The sequence below is a fragment of the Pelecanus crispus genome, chromosome 5 (genome assembly GCF_030463565.1).
Source record: "Pelecanus crispus isolate bPelCri1 chromosome 5, bPelCri1.pri, whole genome shotgun sequence".
Classification (NCBI taxonomy): Eukaryota; Metazoa; Chordata; class Aves; order Pelecaniformes; family Pelecanidae; genus Pelecanus; species Pelecanus crispus.
The window spans coordinates 5,157,437-5,174,936 of NC_134647.1; the positions used below are offsets into that span (position 1 = coordinate 5,157,437).

The window sequence follows — 17,500 nt, forward strand, 5'->3', positions numbered from 1 at the left end:
TAGGTTCTCCGCAGAGTAATTTGTTTTCTCCTTTCTCACCAAGTCTTTAATGTTTTGTTATAAACATCTATAGCAAGGCGCTGCTAATAGAAATGACTTATGGCCAAGGATCCGGATAAAAGACTGCGATGGGTTTCCAAGCTGCTTTCTTGCAAGAGCTATGCCAAGGAATTACTCTTCCCTTTGTGCAAATGGGCTTTGCTGGAAATGGAGAGCAAAATTCCGGTGATCGATGGACAAAGTTGCCACAGTTGATCAGAACGGTGTGGCGTCCCACAGGTTTTCATTTCAAGGTGATAAAAATGTCCGTTCGGTGAAGGATGAGTATGTTAAGGAGATGGCAGTGACCGGTGTGGCACGATCCTCCTCTTCCCCCAAAAACTAGCTCACCAGCATTTATACATGGCCATTATTCCCTCTCACTGTCCCCCAACGAGGCCACAGACACTCGCCAAAGCAATTTGTGCTGTAATTGGGGTTCACCAGCGTGTTCCTCAGGTCTTTTTGCATGCGAGCGTGACCGTGGATGTGCGAAACTGCAAACCCCCTTCGCCCCAACAGTCACATCATCCAGGTGACACATATGTAATTTTATTATAGGATTGGAGCCTCTTTACTTCTCTCTTTCATGGAGAAGACCTACAGTGCTTCTTTTAACTCAAGGCATTCGCCTGAGCCTTATGGTTTTTCTTTTTTCCCTGTGTGCACTGTATCATCTCAGCAGTTAAAAGACTTGATAAGAGAAAGTTGTCAGAAATCAATTCTTCTTCCCCTAATTGTATGGGTGTGATAAAAGATCACATGGGGAATCAGTGAGAATCTACACACACATGCAAACAAATAGCCTCTATCAGTTCACGTGGAAGATCAGATAAGGCCATTATCACATGTCCGTACATACCAGCGTGTGACAAGAGTGTGGGGAAGGATGTGGGACAGGAGATACAGGAGCGGGAGGAACAGCGGTGGAAGTCACGATGAGGAAATTCAGAAGAAAAAAAAAAAATCTAGATTGCAAGAATTATCTGAAGATTTCTGGTCTAAGGGAAAAAGGTGTGTACAGAGATAGCGCTGTGCCCAGTTGCCTGTTTTTAATGTAGAGTATCACAAAGTCAAAGAGTTGAAGAAATGGGTCTGTGGAGGAAAGCTTGATTTGTCATCACCGTTGCTGTACTAACATGTGGTTGCCCACTGTGAGGACCTGGTCCCCTTCACTCAGAAGCAAGTCCTTGGAAAGAGCTTGTCCCAGATGGTGCGGTCAGTGTCGTGCCTTCTGTGATGGGGCAGCTCTTCGTTGGTGAGCTGAGCACAAGTCAGCTGCGAGGGAGAGGAGCCTGGAAGAGTGGTTTTTTAATAGTAACGCCTCGTTCCTCTTCATCTTGGCAGTGCAATACGGAATTTGCGTAGTTACTGTTTGCGTTTGAATTCAGAATTCAAAACTTTTTAATTTAGAGGTATTTGCGAATATAGTAAATCTATACCCGAGTCATATTTTCTTCACAATGTCAAATATTTTGGACCAAAGTTGATCCCATCAAGATGCCAGTATGGCAAGACAGTGAAAGATGAAAGAGTAGGTGCTCCACCTAGAAGTCACCTTTGAGTACCCATAAATACTATTAGCCTCAACAGGCATCCTCAACATTGTAAAGAGAGAGCATGTAGAAGAAAAGGCTGTGGTCCTACTCCTCCCTGCTGGGTGGCCACTCATGCAGTGTCACATAAGGAGGGCAGAGGTTTTGTGTTGTCCAAGGAAAGTAGATCCCCCATTTCAGGGAGATTGTAGCTGACTGGGTCCGTTCTGCCCCTTTGCATGGGGAAGCAGTGGAGAATTTGGCTCTAGGTCCGTGCTGAATGGGGGCTGAGTTCCTGCAGGGAAACTTCATCTTTGAAAAGCAACTGATTCTGGCAAATTTAATCCAAAAAGGTGAACGTGGTGGATAGATAAGACAGACTGAAAACAAAGGCTTAAAATGCAAGTGTTTATACAGCCTTAACTAAGAGGTGCCACATACGATAAAAAGGACGTAATTTCAAAATGGAAACTTTTTAGCAGTGTCTAAGAAAAGCTATCTGATACTCCCAAAGAAAACAGTGTTCACCAGGGCTGCAATACGTGGTGAATGAACCAGTGCCATGGAAGTGTATGTAGAGACATCTGATTAAGTAGAAGCTGACACCCTCACTTCTTGGATGCCTAAAGCAAAAAAAAACCCCAAATAATCTAACTTTGCTTTCGTGCAAGCTGGAGTTAAGTTTGAGAGCAGAGATTAGGGTTTTTTACGTAGCAAATAAGAAAGTTAATGAAATACTCCAAGAAGTTCAGCTTTAAATGTTAACTGGAAGGGAGTTTGGAAGTATCCGTTCTTCTTTCATTGCTCATTCATTGGTGAAATCTAACCTTGACGCTTCTTCCCATGGGCAGAGATTTGGGGTTTGACCTCTTTCAGTGGAAGATCCACTATTCCTTGCTCACTGTTTTTAAGAGCTTGCAGGAAAGTTCACCATATAATGGAAGAACTCTCCTGCTATAGTGGATATCTCAGCATCATTTTTTTTCCATAGAATCATAGAATCGTTTAGGTTGAAAAAGACCTTTAAGATCATCCAGTCCAACCATTAACTTAACATTACCAAGTCCACCACTAAACCAGTTAAGGGGAGAGTAGCAATTTCATGTTTCCTGGCTTGGTGGCAGGATTATTTTTAATGAAAGTAAAAGCTAGGAATCATTAAGATTGGAAAGGATCTCTCTTTCTTATAGCATGTTTTCTTGAAGGGCTATAAAAATTTGATAGTCCAGAGGAGAAAAGCATCTCTAATTTTGATAACGGAAAAAAAGATGCTTTGTATTACCTCTACATTCTTTATCTAAAAAGCCAGATATAATTTTGAGGAGCAGTTTGTTATGTTTATAGTACGAGCAGAGCCTATAATTGGTATTCCAAGAGCAGTAATTGGCCTTATGAACCTCTCTTCACTTCCCTTCCTGCCTGATCTCTGCTTGAGATGTGGGCAGCTAGAGCTTCGGAAGAACTGTTTTGTAGTCATAGACTAAATGTGAAGCTAACAATTTTGAAAAATGTAAGGTAAACACTTCATCCCATGGTAGAATGGCAGAAATTGAGGGCTGTGACATTCACCTGTGGGGTGCTGAGAGACCTCAGCAGTGCATCATCCCCGGCAAAGAGTACCAAGGTTTGGTTCCTTCCCAAACCTTATGGAACACAAAAACATTTGTACTACCTGCACCTGTATATGCTTTTCCTTTCTATAAAACCTGGAATCTGTTAGTCTAAAACAGGAGTATTCAGGATCTGATCTTACAGGTAGAGAAACTGAGGCAGAAAGTGAGTTACCAGCTTTTGCAGCACAGCTCACCAAATCATGTCTGCGTTTGGAGATGCGTTCGTGTTGCCCCAGCTTCCTCTTGCTTTTTTCCCGTGCAAGAATTAGGTAACTGCCTCCATGGGACAGGAAGGAGCAATGGCATTAACGTTTAAATCAGGTACTTAAATTTTCATTATCGGGTAAATCTGATGAGCTGAAAATGGGGTATTTTTTAGCTTTCCAAAAGATTGCACGTCCGCCCATCACATTGAAAGATTCACAGGGGGTAGTGAAGGTGTTGGGGTTTGAGTGGTATTTTCTCTCCTATGGTTTCAATTACCTGGGCTCCTGATTAATAGTTGAAGCAGTTTGCTCAGTTGGCATCAGCAGTGTACGAAAGGAGAGAGGAACTATCTCAGAAATACAAAGAGCTAAAATATTTTGTGATCCCTTCTCGCTCAGCTATATACTTCAAATTGCATTCCCTCAGTTGAGGGAAATAATTTCAGTTACCCTGGTCACAGTAGAAAACAGTCGTCTTTTTGAATGCCTTTTTTCATTAATGTCGATATGTTTCTGAGATGAGAAACGATGTTTCTTCTAATTACAGTTACATGTAGTTAATTTCCTTTTTTAAAAGCTCGGTGTGAAAGGCAGTTTCCTTTAAAAAGGGCGGGGGGGGGAGGAAAAAGTGATACAGCTGATGTTCCTGTTGCCTTAGCAACAGATTTATTTATTAGGGTCTGAAATGACATGAGTTAATATACCACATACCTGCTGATCGGCAAACTCTCCTATTTCAGCTCCAGTTGACAATTAAGTCCTGGACAGCTACAGCCAGGGGTTAATGTTACTCATTAGGAGAACTAGGTCATTACTGGGAAATCAAGGCACTTAAGGCAGCACGGATAAAATACAAAATTCAACATCTCAAGGAGTGAGGGGTTTTATGTTAATTAACCTTATTTTCCTTTCATTAAAAGAAATCTTTCATATATGCATATGACAGTGGATCAATTAATTTAAAAAAAAAAAAAAAGTAAGCTGTAGTTTACTTTCCTCTCCTAGTTGTCTTCATTTCCTTTGGAAGGGTTTCATTATTTTATGGAAAATTCTTATGTCTATATGATGAGTAAAAAGGGTATTAAAATTAAGAAGGGAATCATCATGGAAATCAGCTTTACCACAAGGGAATGAGCAAATAAAAGCCTTGGAAATGAAAATAAATAAGCTTTGCTAATACCTCACCTAAGGAGCAGAATATAAGCCCATCAGAGCTTGGAGATATTTAGAGGTACTTCTTTGCTTCTTTATTAAGCAGTTACATAGTTATTTGACCTTCAGAAAGCGAAACTTTAGGGAACTAAATCCAAGTTGTTGGTAAATATTCTATTTACAGAAAGCTGATCGGTGGTGTAGCAGACAGTAACTCCTGTACTTAGTAATTGGCTTCTGATTTCCAGGAAAATTAAATATATTCTCTGAAAGTTTTATTAAGATATCTGAGTGGGAGTTTTAACTTGATAAGTCATAAGTGATTTAATAAAGCTCTCCTGAAAGCCTTTATTTACTAACTTCTAGCAGACTTCATTCTGATACTGGAGAATCATATTCATAGAATCATAGAATGCTTTGGGTCGGAAGGGACCTTGAGAGATCATCGAGCCCAACCCCCCTGCAGTGAGCAGGGATTGAACCCGTGCCCTTGGCATTATTAGCACCACGCTCTAACCAGCTGAGCTAACCAGGCTGGTCGAGAACTTAATAGGCTGAAAAAGAATCGTATTAAAATAAAACTTATTTTTTTACTCACTGCTTCCCCAAATACCCTTACTTCTTTCACTTCTACTAAGCACTCTACTTTCTTTTCCATATTTAAGCTCCGTGGCCCAGTTCTGCTTCTCATTGTGTTTAGAGCAATTTGGTGTAAACCCTTTTTCCACTCCTGTAAAGTCAAGGTTGAAGCAGCATCTTACCTGGGATGCAAGTAGTAAACCATTGTATCAGGTTGTAAGAGCACTGTTACTTATAACAAAAGCAAAATTCAAGCCCCATGAGTGGCTTTCTGCTCCATGGGATGGTTTTGCATTCTGATGTACCTGTTTTCTTAAATAAAAGAAAAAAGTTAAATGCTCTAAAGATTCAGCTTAAAATATCACATGCAGAAACCTTTCTTCTTCACTCCCTCTGTACCATCCAGATGCTCGCAGGGCAGCTACTTTAGTGCCTTCTTCTGAAGCCTGTTATAATAAATGTTTCAGCCATGGTTGAAAAAATGAATTTGAGTCAATGTAAGACTACAACTGCATCACCTGGACGTTTGAAGATTATTCAAGTTTGGAATTGATGTATCAGTTTGCCATAAAAGCTCCAGTAAGCTTGGCTCTACCTTTTTCCATGATGGGAGACTCATTTTATGGTGTCTTTCTTCTCTGGTACAACTGCAAAAGCCAAGGCTTTGAGCAGAAACGCACGTGAACTGGTGGGACTAAGGAGTCCTCTCACGGCTCTGAAGGAAGGGGGTTTACACTCCTCCACCTATTGCCACCAAAACAATCCTTTTCTGCTCCATTCACCCCAGCTGGTCTTGGCCTTTCTCTTTCAAACCTCTTCCTTTTCTCTTTGCTGTGCTCAGTTCCTTGGGCATCTCCTCCTATATAGTCTCCTTGTGCAGCAAATTTGCATCTAATTTTTCTCTACTCCAGTTTCTCAGCCTTTCTCTGTCTGCACCGTTTCAGTCACCCTCCCTGTCTGTGCAAGGGAACTTCTACAACGCGTTGGTCCCTGTTTTCTCCTAAGCCCTGTTTTCCAACCTGACTGTGTTGTCCTCTTGGTCTCCTATACTGGTGTCCTTATTCAGCTTACCAGATTTTTTCCCACATGAACTGGCCTTGTGGTGTTTATTTCCCCCATCTCCTCAACTTCTTCACTCAGTTCACTATTTCTTTGCCATGCTATTCTTGCATAGCTGGTCATATTGATGAGATCTTATTTGGCCTCTTTGCTTTATTCTGCTCCACAACTGAGAGTTTTAGTCAAACTAGAAAAGCACACATTACCATTACCACTTTCTGCCTTTTCAACCCATCTCTTGCACTGCTTTATTTTCTTAACCAAATCTTTCATTTTCTTGTTGTTCCTTATTTTCAATGCATATAAAACAGTTCTTTATTCTGCAAAGTCCAGTAATTTTATTCTGAATCCAGTAGAGGAAACACTGAAAGAGAAAACAAGATGCGTGTTTTCAGTTCAGATGGTACTGCTGCTGAAACCCGCCTGGGTTTCAGCAGCCTGACCTGTGACAGTAGGGCTGTCTTGCTCAGCTTGTAGCCTAAGGTGTGCCCAGGACACGTGGGCCGTTCAGTGACCGGGCACAAAAAAGAAATTTTTAAAAGCCTTGGCAACATTTTTAGGAAGACTTCCAAAACATGCAACAAAAAGCATATCTTTGACTCAAAATCAAACGCATCCAAATATTCAGTTCTTACTCTAAACCAAAGAGAGGTTCAAGTGCTTAAAGCAGAGGCTTATTTGAAATTTAATATATACAAGATATGGTTTGCAGTTTTACTGGGTAATGTTGGGTTTTTTTAAATCTTATTCTTTGAATGTTCTGGAAAACATTTGGCAGAATTTTTCTAGAAGGTTATATAGTCCAAGATAGCTTCAGTCTTGGGAAACATCATAAACAAGGACAGAAGAGGTTTTGCAATAAGAAGTCCCAGGCAAACTTAGGAGATGGTGCCACCAGCCCCCTTTGTAATTCACAGCACCCTTGTCCAAAGTATGTGAATACACTCCAAGAGACAGAAATCAAATATTTCCTAAGCAAATGATTTCGTATTCTTCCTTGTTTTCACCAACAATAGGGCGGTTATGTTTCTTCCTTCAAAGCTTTTTATAATTAGTTTCTTCTTCTTACCACAGTGCAACCGTTCCGCTCTCTTCTCCCTTTCCCTTCTTCTCCCCTGCTTTCATTTCCTCCATGTTTTCACCCTTTTTCTTCCTCCCTTTGTCCTCTAATCTCTGCTTTTGCTCAGTTGTGTTTGTGCAAAAACTGACTCGACGAAATGAGTTGATTCCTCATTCTGAAAGCAGTGAGATTTGTAGTTGCTTTGATCTTGTTGAATACTGAGTTTCAAGCCTCGGTCTTGGTGCCAAGAAAGTTCCTGCTTAGGAGCTTCATCCTTGGAGATGACAGCTTCACAAATCCAAAAAGGATGACTTATAGAATCATAGAATCATTTAGGTTGGAAAAGACCTTTAAGATCATCCAGTCCAACCATTAACCTACACTACCAAGTCCACACTAAGCCAATCAAGGGTAGACTAGACTAAACCATGTCCCCAAGTGCCACGTCTACCCATTTATGTTAGGTACCTGAGCTAATTCCTCTCAGGATATTACTCTGTAAGGACCAGGACTTATTTTTTGACCCAGGCAGCGTATCTGGTGGAATATTTAATAGTTGTAGTTTGGTGATGTGAGTCCACCGTGCAAATCACAGAGGGTCTTGTATGGTGGGATAGCCATTCCCAGGCAAATGTGTAGTAATGTATTTTTTATGTAGTAACTTCATGTTTGATTCTTCTTCTGTTCTTCCAAGGAACCACCTGAGTAGATTTTCATCCGCTTTTCGTACCCATCTATTATTACCATGACATGACTTTTTTATAGTATGTTGAATTACAATAGGATATATTGTGTATAGTTATCAGGGCTGTCAGGGTCACTCAGATTATTTTATCTTGCCTCACAACAACAGGAAACCATTTGTTATGTTACCTTTGGAACACAAAAGGAAGTTAATTTTAATATTTTTTTTAAAGAAACTATTTGGGGGTAGTCCAGAGCAGTTATTGGGTTGTGTTGCAAATTCAAGTAAAATGTTTTTTATCTGAGTCCTATACTTGTAAAAAGCGAGGTTCTCTAAGTTGGAATAAAACAAATGAAAAGGCATCTGAATGAAATGCATTGATTTTTACACCAAGGTAACCGAGACCAAACATCGGTCTTTGTCTTCAAAGGTTAATCTCTCTTTAGGAAATAAGCAGGAGGCTCGATGACTGATGCTGATCCTGAGGTTTCTTTGGTTATAGAATGCTCAATATTTTATTTTGAGTTTTTTCTTCATGAATTGTGAGGCGAGAAGAAGAAGAATCTAAACAATAAACTCCCAAGGTTCTTTTTTTTATGAATCTCTCCTAGATAACACAAGATAGGAGAAAATGCTTTTCCAGCGTAAAGCAAAATGCCACCCATTTTTCTCAGGCCAGCGATTTGAAAAAATCAGAAGGTAAAATACACACTCCTCACTGTAAATACGTCATGGGCTATAATAGAAAATAAAACATTGTATTTGCCAGTACTGTTCGGCTGCTTTTTGCCTCTCTAGTGCCATTTTTTGCCTCTCTAGTGCCATTTTTTAATTCCTTGGCTTGCAGAGGTGTTTTGCAAGCGCAGGCAAGGATCGGGACCTTTTCTTCATAGGACCTCCAAAGCGCTAGCTAAAATTTATTCTGTAGGGTCCTTCTTTTCCGTGACGCTTACGCAAAGACATTTTTTTCTACTTGACTCCATTTTCTGTTAACTGAGGGGGTATTAGGTACTGTGATAACTTTTGATGCTGATGATGCCAGACAATGTTTAGAGGCACAATTACAGCAAAGACATTTTGTAAGCGTATCAGCTGAAGAAGAAAACTCATTGGACTTAACTACATATTTACAGTCTACCTCTACCTCATATTGGAAATGTAAAAAGATGGAAAAATACTGTGATAAATTGAATAAATGGAAAGCAATTAACTTTTCCTTCATGTTTGCATTTTCATAGTTATTTCTTTTTCCCCTGTTTCTTTTCTAATAGCTCTTTCCCGGCAGTAATATTTCCTCTTGTGCAGTTATCACGAGCATTGTTACCAGAAATTCGGTATTGGAATTTTAATTTTTTTGGTCCCTTTTTTTTTTCCCCTCAATCTTAACATCGAAAATGTCTATTAATGTCATTTGATTTAGGAAAGTCCTCTGTCCTCCGTGAAAATAATGACTAGAATGTATTTCACTTGGTATATTGAATAGGCTTGTAACATGAGTCTCTATGAAGAATATTATCCTCCTGAAATATTTACCGATCCTGACAACTTTTCCGTAAATGAAAGGTCCTGTAAGACCGCATCTTGCAGATGGGGAAACCTGGGCAGAGCCGTCTTGTGGGAAATCAGCGTCAGGAAAAGACCAGAACTCTGCAATTCTCTGTTTTGAAGGCCAGGCTTATTTTTCGTGATTCCACTGCTACTTTCTAACATTATTAGATTATAATAAGCCTATACTAAAATTTTGCTGAAGCTTAAGATTTAATGTAAAATATAGCACCACCACCACGCTCTAACCAACGGAGCTAACCAGGCTGGTCAATCAAGGTGTAATACAGTAAACACAGTGAAAAGAGTCACGGATATTGTTCTTTAGGTGAGGTTTGTTATGAAATGGAGCCCCCTTTTTAGTTCAGCAGAGCGTGCATGCGAAGACTGCGCCGTTTATTGATGTGCGGCTCTTCGCTTCTTGAGAATGCCCTGGACAGATCGAGGGTCAACAGGAGGCTGATGTCATATGAGTCCTCTTATCAGCCTGTGGCATCCTTCATCACCCTCCCCACGTCTGTGCCGTATCAGGGAAACAGTGAAGAACCTCAAGTTCCTGCTGTTATCACCCAAGCGAAGAGCGTCACTGGGATCAAGGCACCTTCCAGCTCCTGGCTCGGGCTGTGATCGAGGTGCAGCTCTCGCCTCGCAGCCCTCTCTCCACAGCAGTGGCTGCCACTGCTTCTCCTCGCCTCCATTCTTTCAAAAATGTGAACTTTTACAAAGGGGTTTGCAGATTTTCTACCTTTTCCTCCGCGGTGCTTTTGTTCTCCGTCCTGGCTGCACTCTGCCTCCCTGCTAACGCCGCGGCGTGCCTTTGCTCTCTCTATTCTCTTCCTCTTCGCTTCTCCTCCTTTAATTACCACGCAGTTTTATTTTTGCTTCCTAATTTATATCTTTACTGAGATTTTTCTGACCTTTTCTCTACCACTGATAGCACTCTCCAATGCTCTCTGCAGCTTCTATCTCACAGTCTGATTTTTCTGTATTCTTTCATTTTTCCCAAGCCTATGCCTTTTCCTTTTATGCTTCTATTTATCATAGATTTATCTTTTTTTCCCCCTGGGTCTGGACATGCCATCAGTTTTTTAGTTTTCAACTTGAATTTTTTTTTTTTTCTCCTCCTCCTCTTGTGGTTCTCTTCCCCTTTACATTGCCTGCCCTGTTTGCTGCCAAACTCGCTCCTCACTGTTTCACTTTCCCAAAACTAAAGGGCCGCTATCATCCGCTTCAAGGTCTGTATCTTAGGAACATAATTTCCTTCATTTTTAATTATTGAATCCGTGCTCACGAACTCCCCCGGCCCTGCCCCTCGCGCCTTCCCCGGGCTCCGCCGCAGCCGTGCCTGTCGCTGGCTGGTGGCCCCCGTCCCTTTCTCTCCTCCCCGGGGGTCTCTTGGCTCGCCACTCCTCTGTCTCCACAACTGCTGCCCAGCTTCATAAATAATGAGCGATACTTCAGTGGCCTATTTTGTCAGCCTTTTTTTTTTTTTTTTTTTTGCAATAATTGCAGGTAGGCAGAAATCTGTCTTTTAGCTCTTGGTATATATCCTAAAAAAAAAAAAAAAAAAATTGAAATACTACTTTAACTTCTGAAGATTTTATATCTGTTTTAGCATTGCCATTTCCCACCTTTGCTCATTTGACGTTCAGATGATTTTATGAAACGGGGAGGCGGAAGGAGGTGCACCCAGTTTGAATTGCTTGGATTTAAGGCACTGTACAAAGTGAGATATTACTGCATGCCCTCACAATTTGGGATTCTCTACCACTGGAAATCTCCCATGCTAAATGTCCTAAGAAGATTAAGATCAACCCTGTTAATATTGCTTTTAGCTGAGCTTATTTGTAACCCTTTCAGAGTATGTAGCACCTTGAGAGATGCCACGACAGGGCTGTTGTTATCACAAGCATTACGTACCCTTTACGCAGTATTTTCCCAAATATGAAGACTTTCTCCGCTGGCTTAGCACTTTTATGTTACTGATTAATTTGCATAAACCATAGTTTTAATTTATTTTTTTTTTTAAAAAGAGACTGCATTTATTTTGCCCCTTTGAGCAAGTCCTGTCTCTTTTCCACAATTCGTCTACTTTCTCATTGCATAGCTCTATGTGTCTTCCTCCAAATCCTAAATAACTGCAATTATCACCATGTATGATAAGTTTACATATACTTTAAAAATTAAGCTTAAGTCACGGAAGACCATATGGGTCTCTTACTGAATTTCACTCAAATTTAAGAGATGAATATGCACTGAATAATGTAAAGGGCCAAATTCTGCTACTACTTTTTTTTCTTTTTTTAATGTGTTTTCAATGACTGGTCAGGAATATGAGTGTCCTGCAGCCCCAGGGAATGACTCCAGTTTAGCTGGTCTCCATGCCTTCTCCTTCCAGTCCCAGCACTGGGAAAGGCTCGAGGGCTCAGGCTGAAGTCACAAAATCCCTGCACAGCAGAAGGGTGTTTTGGAGACTGTTGCCAGTGATTGTATAGAGGAGCATCATCGTAGCGCAATGAAGTTGCTTTTTTTTTTTTTTTTTTTTTTTAATCATTTGAGGTTGAAAAGAGGGATGTCAAGTCATCAATTAATCCTGACAGCATCCTTCTGTGGTGAAAAAATAATACTGTCACACCCATTTTATAAACAGAAAATGTAAGGCAGAGACAGTGGAGGCTCAATAGTGGTGCTGCTGCTACCACCACCCTCCCTTTCCCCATTTCAAGGACAGTCTCGAAAGTTTTGTTCCCGATTACAAAGGCAAGTCGCTAAATCAGGCTGAACCCTCGGCCACCTTCCCATACCCAGACCACTAAACCTCAGCCAGTTCTTAAGAGAGACTTCAAATGTCTCTCTTAAAATGTGTTTTAGACCAAAAAAAACCCCCAAACACCAACCCTGCATAAAAAAAAAATTAGCGTGCAGTATCTAAACGTGGAGATTGAATGTCTCCAATGGCAGTGCTCTCAAATCCGAGTATAGGTATGGTGCCTATGTCTGGTTTGTGGCATTTACAGCTGGAGCTTGGTCATTCTGATGTTTTCATGTTCTTACGATCAAATTTAGAGCATCTTCATACCATGCCCAGTTCTTACTTTTCCTTTACCAGATGCTTATCAAATCAAGTACAAGAGCATTTCAAATACCTAAACTGAGCAACAAAGCCAGACCTTAGAATCACACGAGCTTAATTTTTCCACAAATGTAGTATCTTAGAAGAAAAGTTTGCATTTTAATACCAAGCTTTTATACAGTTTTGCAGTTCTTCTTAAGGAAATGGAGTATATATAATTAATACTGTTTAATAAAGCTCAAAAATGCAACAGATGCAGCCAAAAGTGCACGTCATTTTGAGCAGATCTTTACAGAACAGACATTCCATATTGTGTTCATCTTTTTCCACGATCACTGCTATGGCAATCTGGTGTGTTTAGCAGTTGTTGCTGAGTAAGGCAGACTGGATTGTATATGATTTTCTCCATGTCAGCCAAGAAACAGAGCTCTTTTCTTTTTGATGCAGTAAAGAGGTGGTCTTGTACTATTTATTGCCTTCTACCAGGAGCAGCTATACCTTTACTAACTTGCAAGAATAATCATCCATTGCAAGCTGTAGGTGCACGTGCTAGAAGCTCTCTGTAGGTCTTAACTGAAACTAAAATGGTTGTGGTGTGGAAAAGCCACAGGAACTGAGAAATTGAATGAGGTGACCTCCCAGATAGAAAAGCTACAAGATTCACAACACGTGTCATTAAAATCTGTGAGTATCACATAAAAGCAAAATATTTTAAAAGGGGATATGGAAGGAGGATCACCTACAGCAGAAAACCCATAAGAGAGGCTCCAGTGCAGAGGAAACGTTTCCCCTTTCAGCATTCCTTCTGGGTGCCAAATTTTCCTTCTGTTCTTCCCCACCTATTAAACAAAGCTGCAACTTCCAATTCCTATCAGTTTTCCTAAATATGTGCAGCTTATGTGGCTTCGACGAGCTGTAAGGCTCCGTATTCTCCTGCCAGCTCCTTGACAATGTGGCTCCAACAACATCCTCCACTTTTGGCTGCCTCTGGGACCCCTGGTCTCTTCTGGAAAGGGAGAAGGAAAGCATATCCTTTGCTGGAAGGACTTTTTGTGACTGCGAAGCCGATAGCGCGGCTGTGAAGAGCTTGGAAAGATCCCTGTAAGCGTCGTGGCTCTGCCTGTTGAGGCTGCCTGCTCTGCGTATGGGGATGTTTTGGTCCACCTCGGGATGAGCTGTGCAGAGCTCAGCATCAGGTACGGGCTGGGCTCATGGGGATCGCCGATAAAGCACCCGCCAAAGCCTGCCGAGGGGAGACTGAGGCTAACGGGAAACATGATAATGACTTACGCTGACTCCCAGCACCGAAGGTATTTTCCTTGCAAACGTGCGTGTTTCCAATAGAGACGTTCCCTTCCAGCCAAGTCTGAATCCTCTGTGGTAATCCCGTGTCAGCCCTTTCAGCTGGGCGTTTGGAGGGAACCGCAATACTGGAAACGTGTTTCTGCACGTAATTCACCTACCAGAAACAGGTGGCTATTTTAAGCGTGAGGGTGCAAGCAAACTCCTAGGCAGTTCTGGGATCTTTGCAACGGGAAGAAATTCTCTCTCCGAGCCAGTGCTCGTATCCACTTCGGTTACTGGAACCACCGTGAAAACTCCTGGTTCACAGATGTGAAACAAATTATGAAGCTTATGCAGTTGCATTCCTCCTTATTATTGGGAACAAAACAAATCTGGGAGATGGAGGACTTCTTAAAGTGATTATTGTCTGGCTTTATTTGAAGAAAACGCAACTAATTCTGAAAACTCCACAATTCCTGAAGATTTCTCAGCCTAGGGAAGTCACATTAATTATAAGATTAATTTGTTTTAATTCCCTAAACCAAAAATATTGACTGAATGAGAAATTAACACATGTAGAGCTGCAGATGCCATTTGGCTTCAGATTTCCTGAATGATATAATTATTAATCTTTCATATAGCAGTGTGACAAACCTACAGATTCATTCTACAAAATTAGTCTGTGAAGACAGACATCAGGACAGCTGAGCTGTAGATTTTCCCTTAATACAGGAAGGAAAACAGTGGAATTTTCTAAATAATAAATAAACCCAAAATATTTTAAAGACATATGGTGCACATCTGTCTGAAATACAATAATTTAAAGCAGAGTAATTAAATGCAAGATCCAATATTCACCTTAGAGTGGGCGAATTGTCTCACTTCATTTTCAATATAACTTACCGAATTTGGGAAGTTTAGATCATCTGTGGTATCTTTTGAACCTTTCATTCTGTGCTAGTAAAGAAGATAGATTAGCAAATCGGCTTTTTCTTTTCTTTTTAGATAACCAACCTTGTGTTTCAAGGCATGGAGTGTCATACCCATACAAACCTTTAATATTATCTTCAGCTGAAATTATAAATAGGTATAGGTTTCTTATTTTCTGTTTTAACTCCTTAACTGTCAACTCCTTAAAAGTCCAAAGGTAGAAAGTGCCTTGTGTTAATTTATTCCCCTCTTTACCTCAAGCACTGAATGGCTTGGAAGCTTTTCAAGAGTGTAGCATGGATTCATAAAATTCAGTTTGGGAAGTCCTAAGGTTTTAGCAAAAGGTTTTGATTAACCTGTTCCTCTTGAAAAAGGGGATAAACTGTAATGGAGATTGTGTACATATTTTTTGACAGGCAAAACAAACAAAAAAAAAGGGGTTTTCCCTACCCTACCCTTTTTAAACATGATTTTGCCCTTACCTAGGTGAGATATTACTCAGTCCTCACTTTCAGAGTTGGCAATTTGAAGAGTAAAGGCATCATTTGAAGACAGGGAAGAAAAATAAGAATCTGATGAAACTGAGTTTTGATCCCAAGTGCTGGGTTGAGGAGAATGTTCAGCCATGCGGCGTAAGCAAAGAGGGAAATGATGCTGAAGACGTTTAGTCCCCAAAAGTACATTTTAAGGGAAATACTGTTCTGATAAACAAAAAAAAACCCCAAAACCAATTCCACAAGTAAACATAAATGATGCTAAGTTCTGTTTGTTTCAAGGGAACATGACAAAGATCCTGAAACTTTCTTTAAAGTTCTGCTGAAACTGAAAGAGAAAGATCTGCCTTTTCATGTGTCCGTCCTTGGAGAGGCTTTCACTGAAATTCCAGGTACCTTTCCTTTTTTTTTTTTTTTTCCTTTACTGTAAAGTTACCATAAAATAAATATTTCCAGAAGTAGTTTGCATGTACATATTTTCTTATATTAGTGAAAGAACATGTTTAAAATCTTTGTAGTCGTAAAACTAAATAATATTGATACGCTGTAAAATGAAAAATGCTAAAGACAGTAAGCATTTTTGATTTCACTTGGCAGTGCAAGACCTTAAGTATGACTTGTGTTTCAGTAACACTTCGATATTTATTTAAATATAGAGATAGGTGTGAGTGATTGGATGGGTCAGATAGGAAACAAAATCTTTCAGGTCGAGGTCACTCATCTGAAATCCAGACTGAGATTTTAGCAGGTGAAAACACTTAGTTCCCTTTCAAACGTGAGGTTAAGGACTTCTGTGGAGAGCTTCTGGTTTGTGTCTGGCATGAAAGTGGTCATTAATCTTTAATATTTTTATACCACTCTTTTGCACACTCCTTCCGTTTCTTGGTTTCTGACAACCGCTACAGTTTCACCCATCTGAAAAACTAATAGGGTTTATTCTGAATACACGCAGCTTTGTGCTGCGATATTGTGGTAATAAAGAGAATAATCAAATCCTATATTGGGTGCACTTGTAGTAAATTAAACCTTTTAAAAATGTACATTAATGATGGGTGAGCTTCAAAATATCCGGCGTTTTAGCTCATCCGTGTTTTCCAAAATGTAGACTTGTATCCCTGTACCTCTTCGGTCTGTAAAATAGACTTGGGGTTCGTTTATTTGTCAGTTCTGTTGTATCTGGTGCCTGCTGGCCTGGTGATATTTCAATTATTTTAGTTTTACTTTTGCAGTTTTTAAGACACCAAGAAATTAATCTGATCCAAATAACTTTTGGGTCCCCAACTGTGGCACAGCTGGATTGGAAAAAGAGGTAATAATTCGGGAGCAGGAAATTCTTTGTGTTTTCTGTCCACTTCTTTTTAGACAGTTTTCTGAAAGCCTGTTCTTCCAGGCAAGTCTTATCGCAGATCCCAAGGCAACATTGCTTTCCAGACTGAGCGCGCCAGATTTCTTAGAAGGAGAAATTTCTAAGGAATATGTGGCAGATAGGAATATACGATGGTGCACTGCGGGAACAGATTCTATTGACACTCATTTTGGATGTTGTTACATATCTCATTTGTGGCTTCAGTGCTTATGAATAATGTAGATCATCCTAAATTTATGCCAGTATATCAAATCTATATGCCGCACCTCTTGTCTTGTCAATTCATTCATCCTCGTGTATAAATAGAGTCTATATAAAGGGCAACGTGGTGAAATGTGTCTCATCACCATGCATTTGATAGGGCCGTATTCATACAAATGACATATGCAGGTCATTGCTAACAAGTACCAATAAAACATGTTGCACATACTTTACTGAAAATCTATTTAAGAGATTTTTTACAGATTTTTTTTTTTTTAATAAATTGTTGGCACTGTGTTTCCTCTCCCTCTGATTATGGGATCAAATTCCCTCAGTATTATAAAAGTCATGTTTACAGTCATTGGGAAGAGAAAAAAATGCATAACGTGTTTCATAATTCAGTAGTCATTCATTTATTTGAAAACCCAGTGTTCACTGGTGAGAAGTGGACAGCAAATATCCAGCAGAAAGGTAAGAAATCTTTCATTTTCAGTGGTGCTAAAGCTTGGGTTTAGGCTCTAAAGGAATCAGGAGGTACGACTGAGGGCTTCAGGCAGATGTGCTCCGGAGGGCAATTCCTGCCCTGGGGAAGGGAGCGAATAGCTCCGTGACTGGCTCTCGTTTGGGCTTTGGAGGAGTTCGGGCTGGCGAGTATCCCAGCGATAACGAGAAGTCACTC

General features: G+C 40.3%; 1 protein-coding gene across 7 annotated transcripts in view; it reads left to right on the forward strand.

The window, feature by feature from the left end:
* QTMAN (queuosine-tRNA mannosyltransferase) overlaps window positions 1–17,500 on the forward strand; it is a 125,583-nt gene that overhangs the window by 92,861 nt on the left and 15,222 nt on the right. For 6 of the 7 annotated variants that reach the window (XM_075710831.1, XM_075710832.1, XM_075710836.1 and 3 more), the window contains one exon: window positions 15,537–15,646. The exons of the other annotated variant lie outside the window; for it this stretch is intronic. In XM_075710831.1, coding sequence (XP_075566946.1) covers window positions 15,537–15,646 — 110 coding nt within the window. The remainder of the gene's footprint in view (window positions 1–15,536; window positions 15,647–17,500) is intronic. 7 annotated transcript variants of the gene reach the window in all.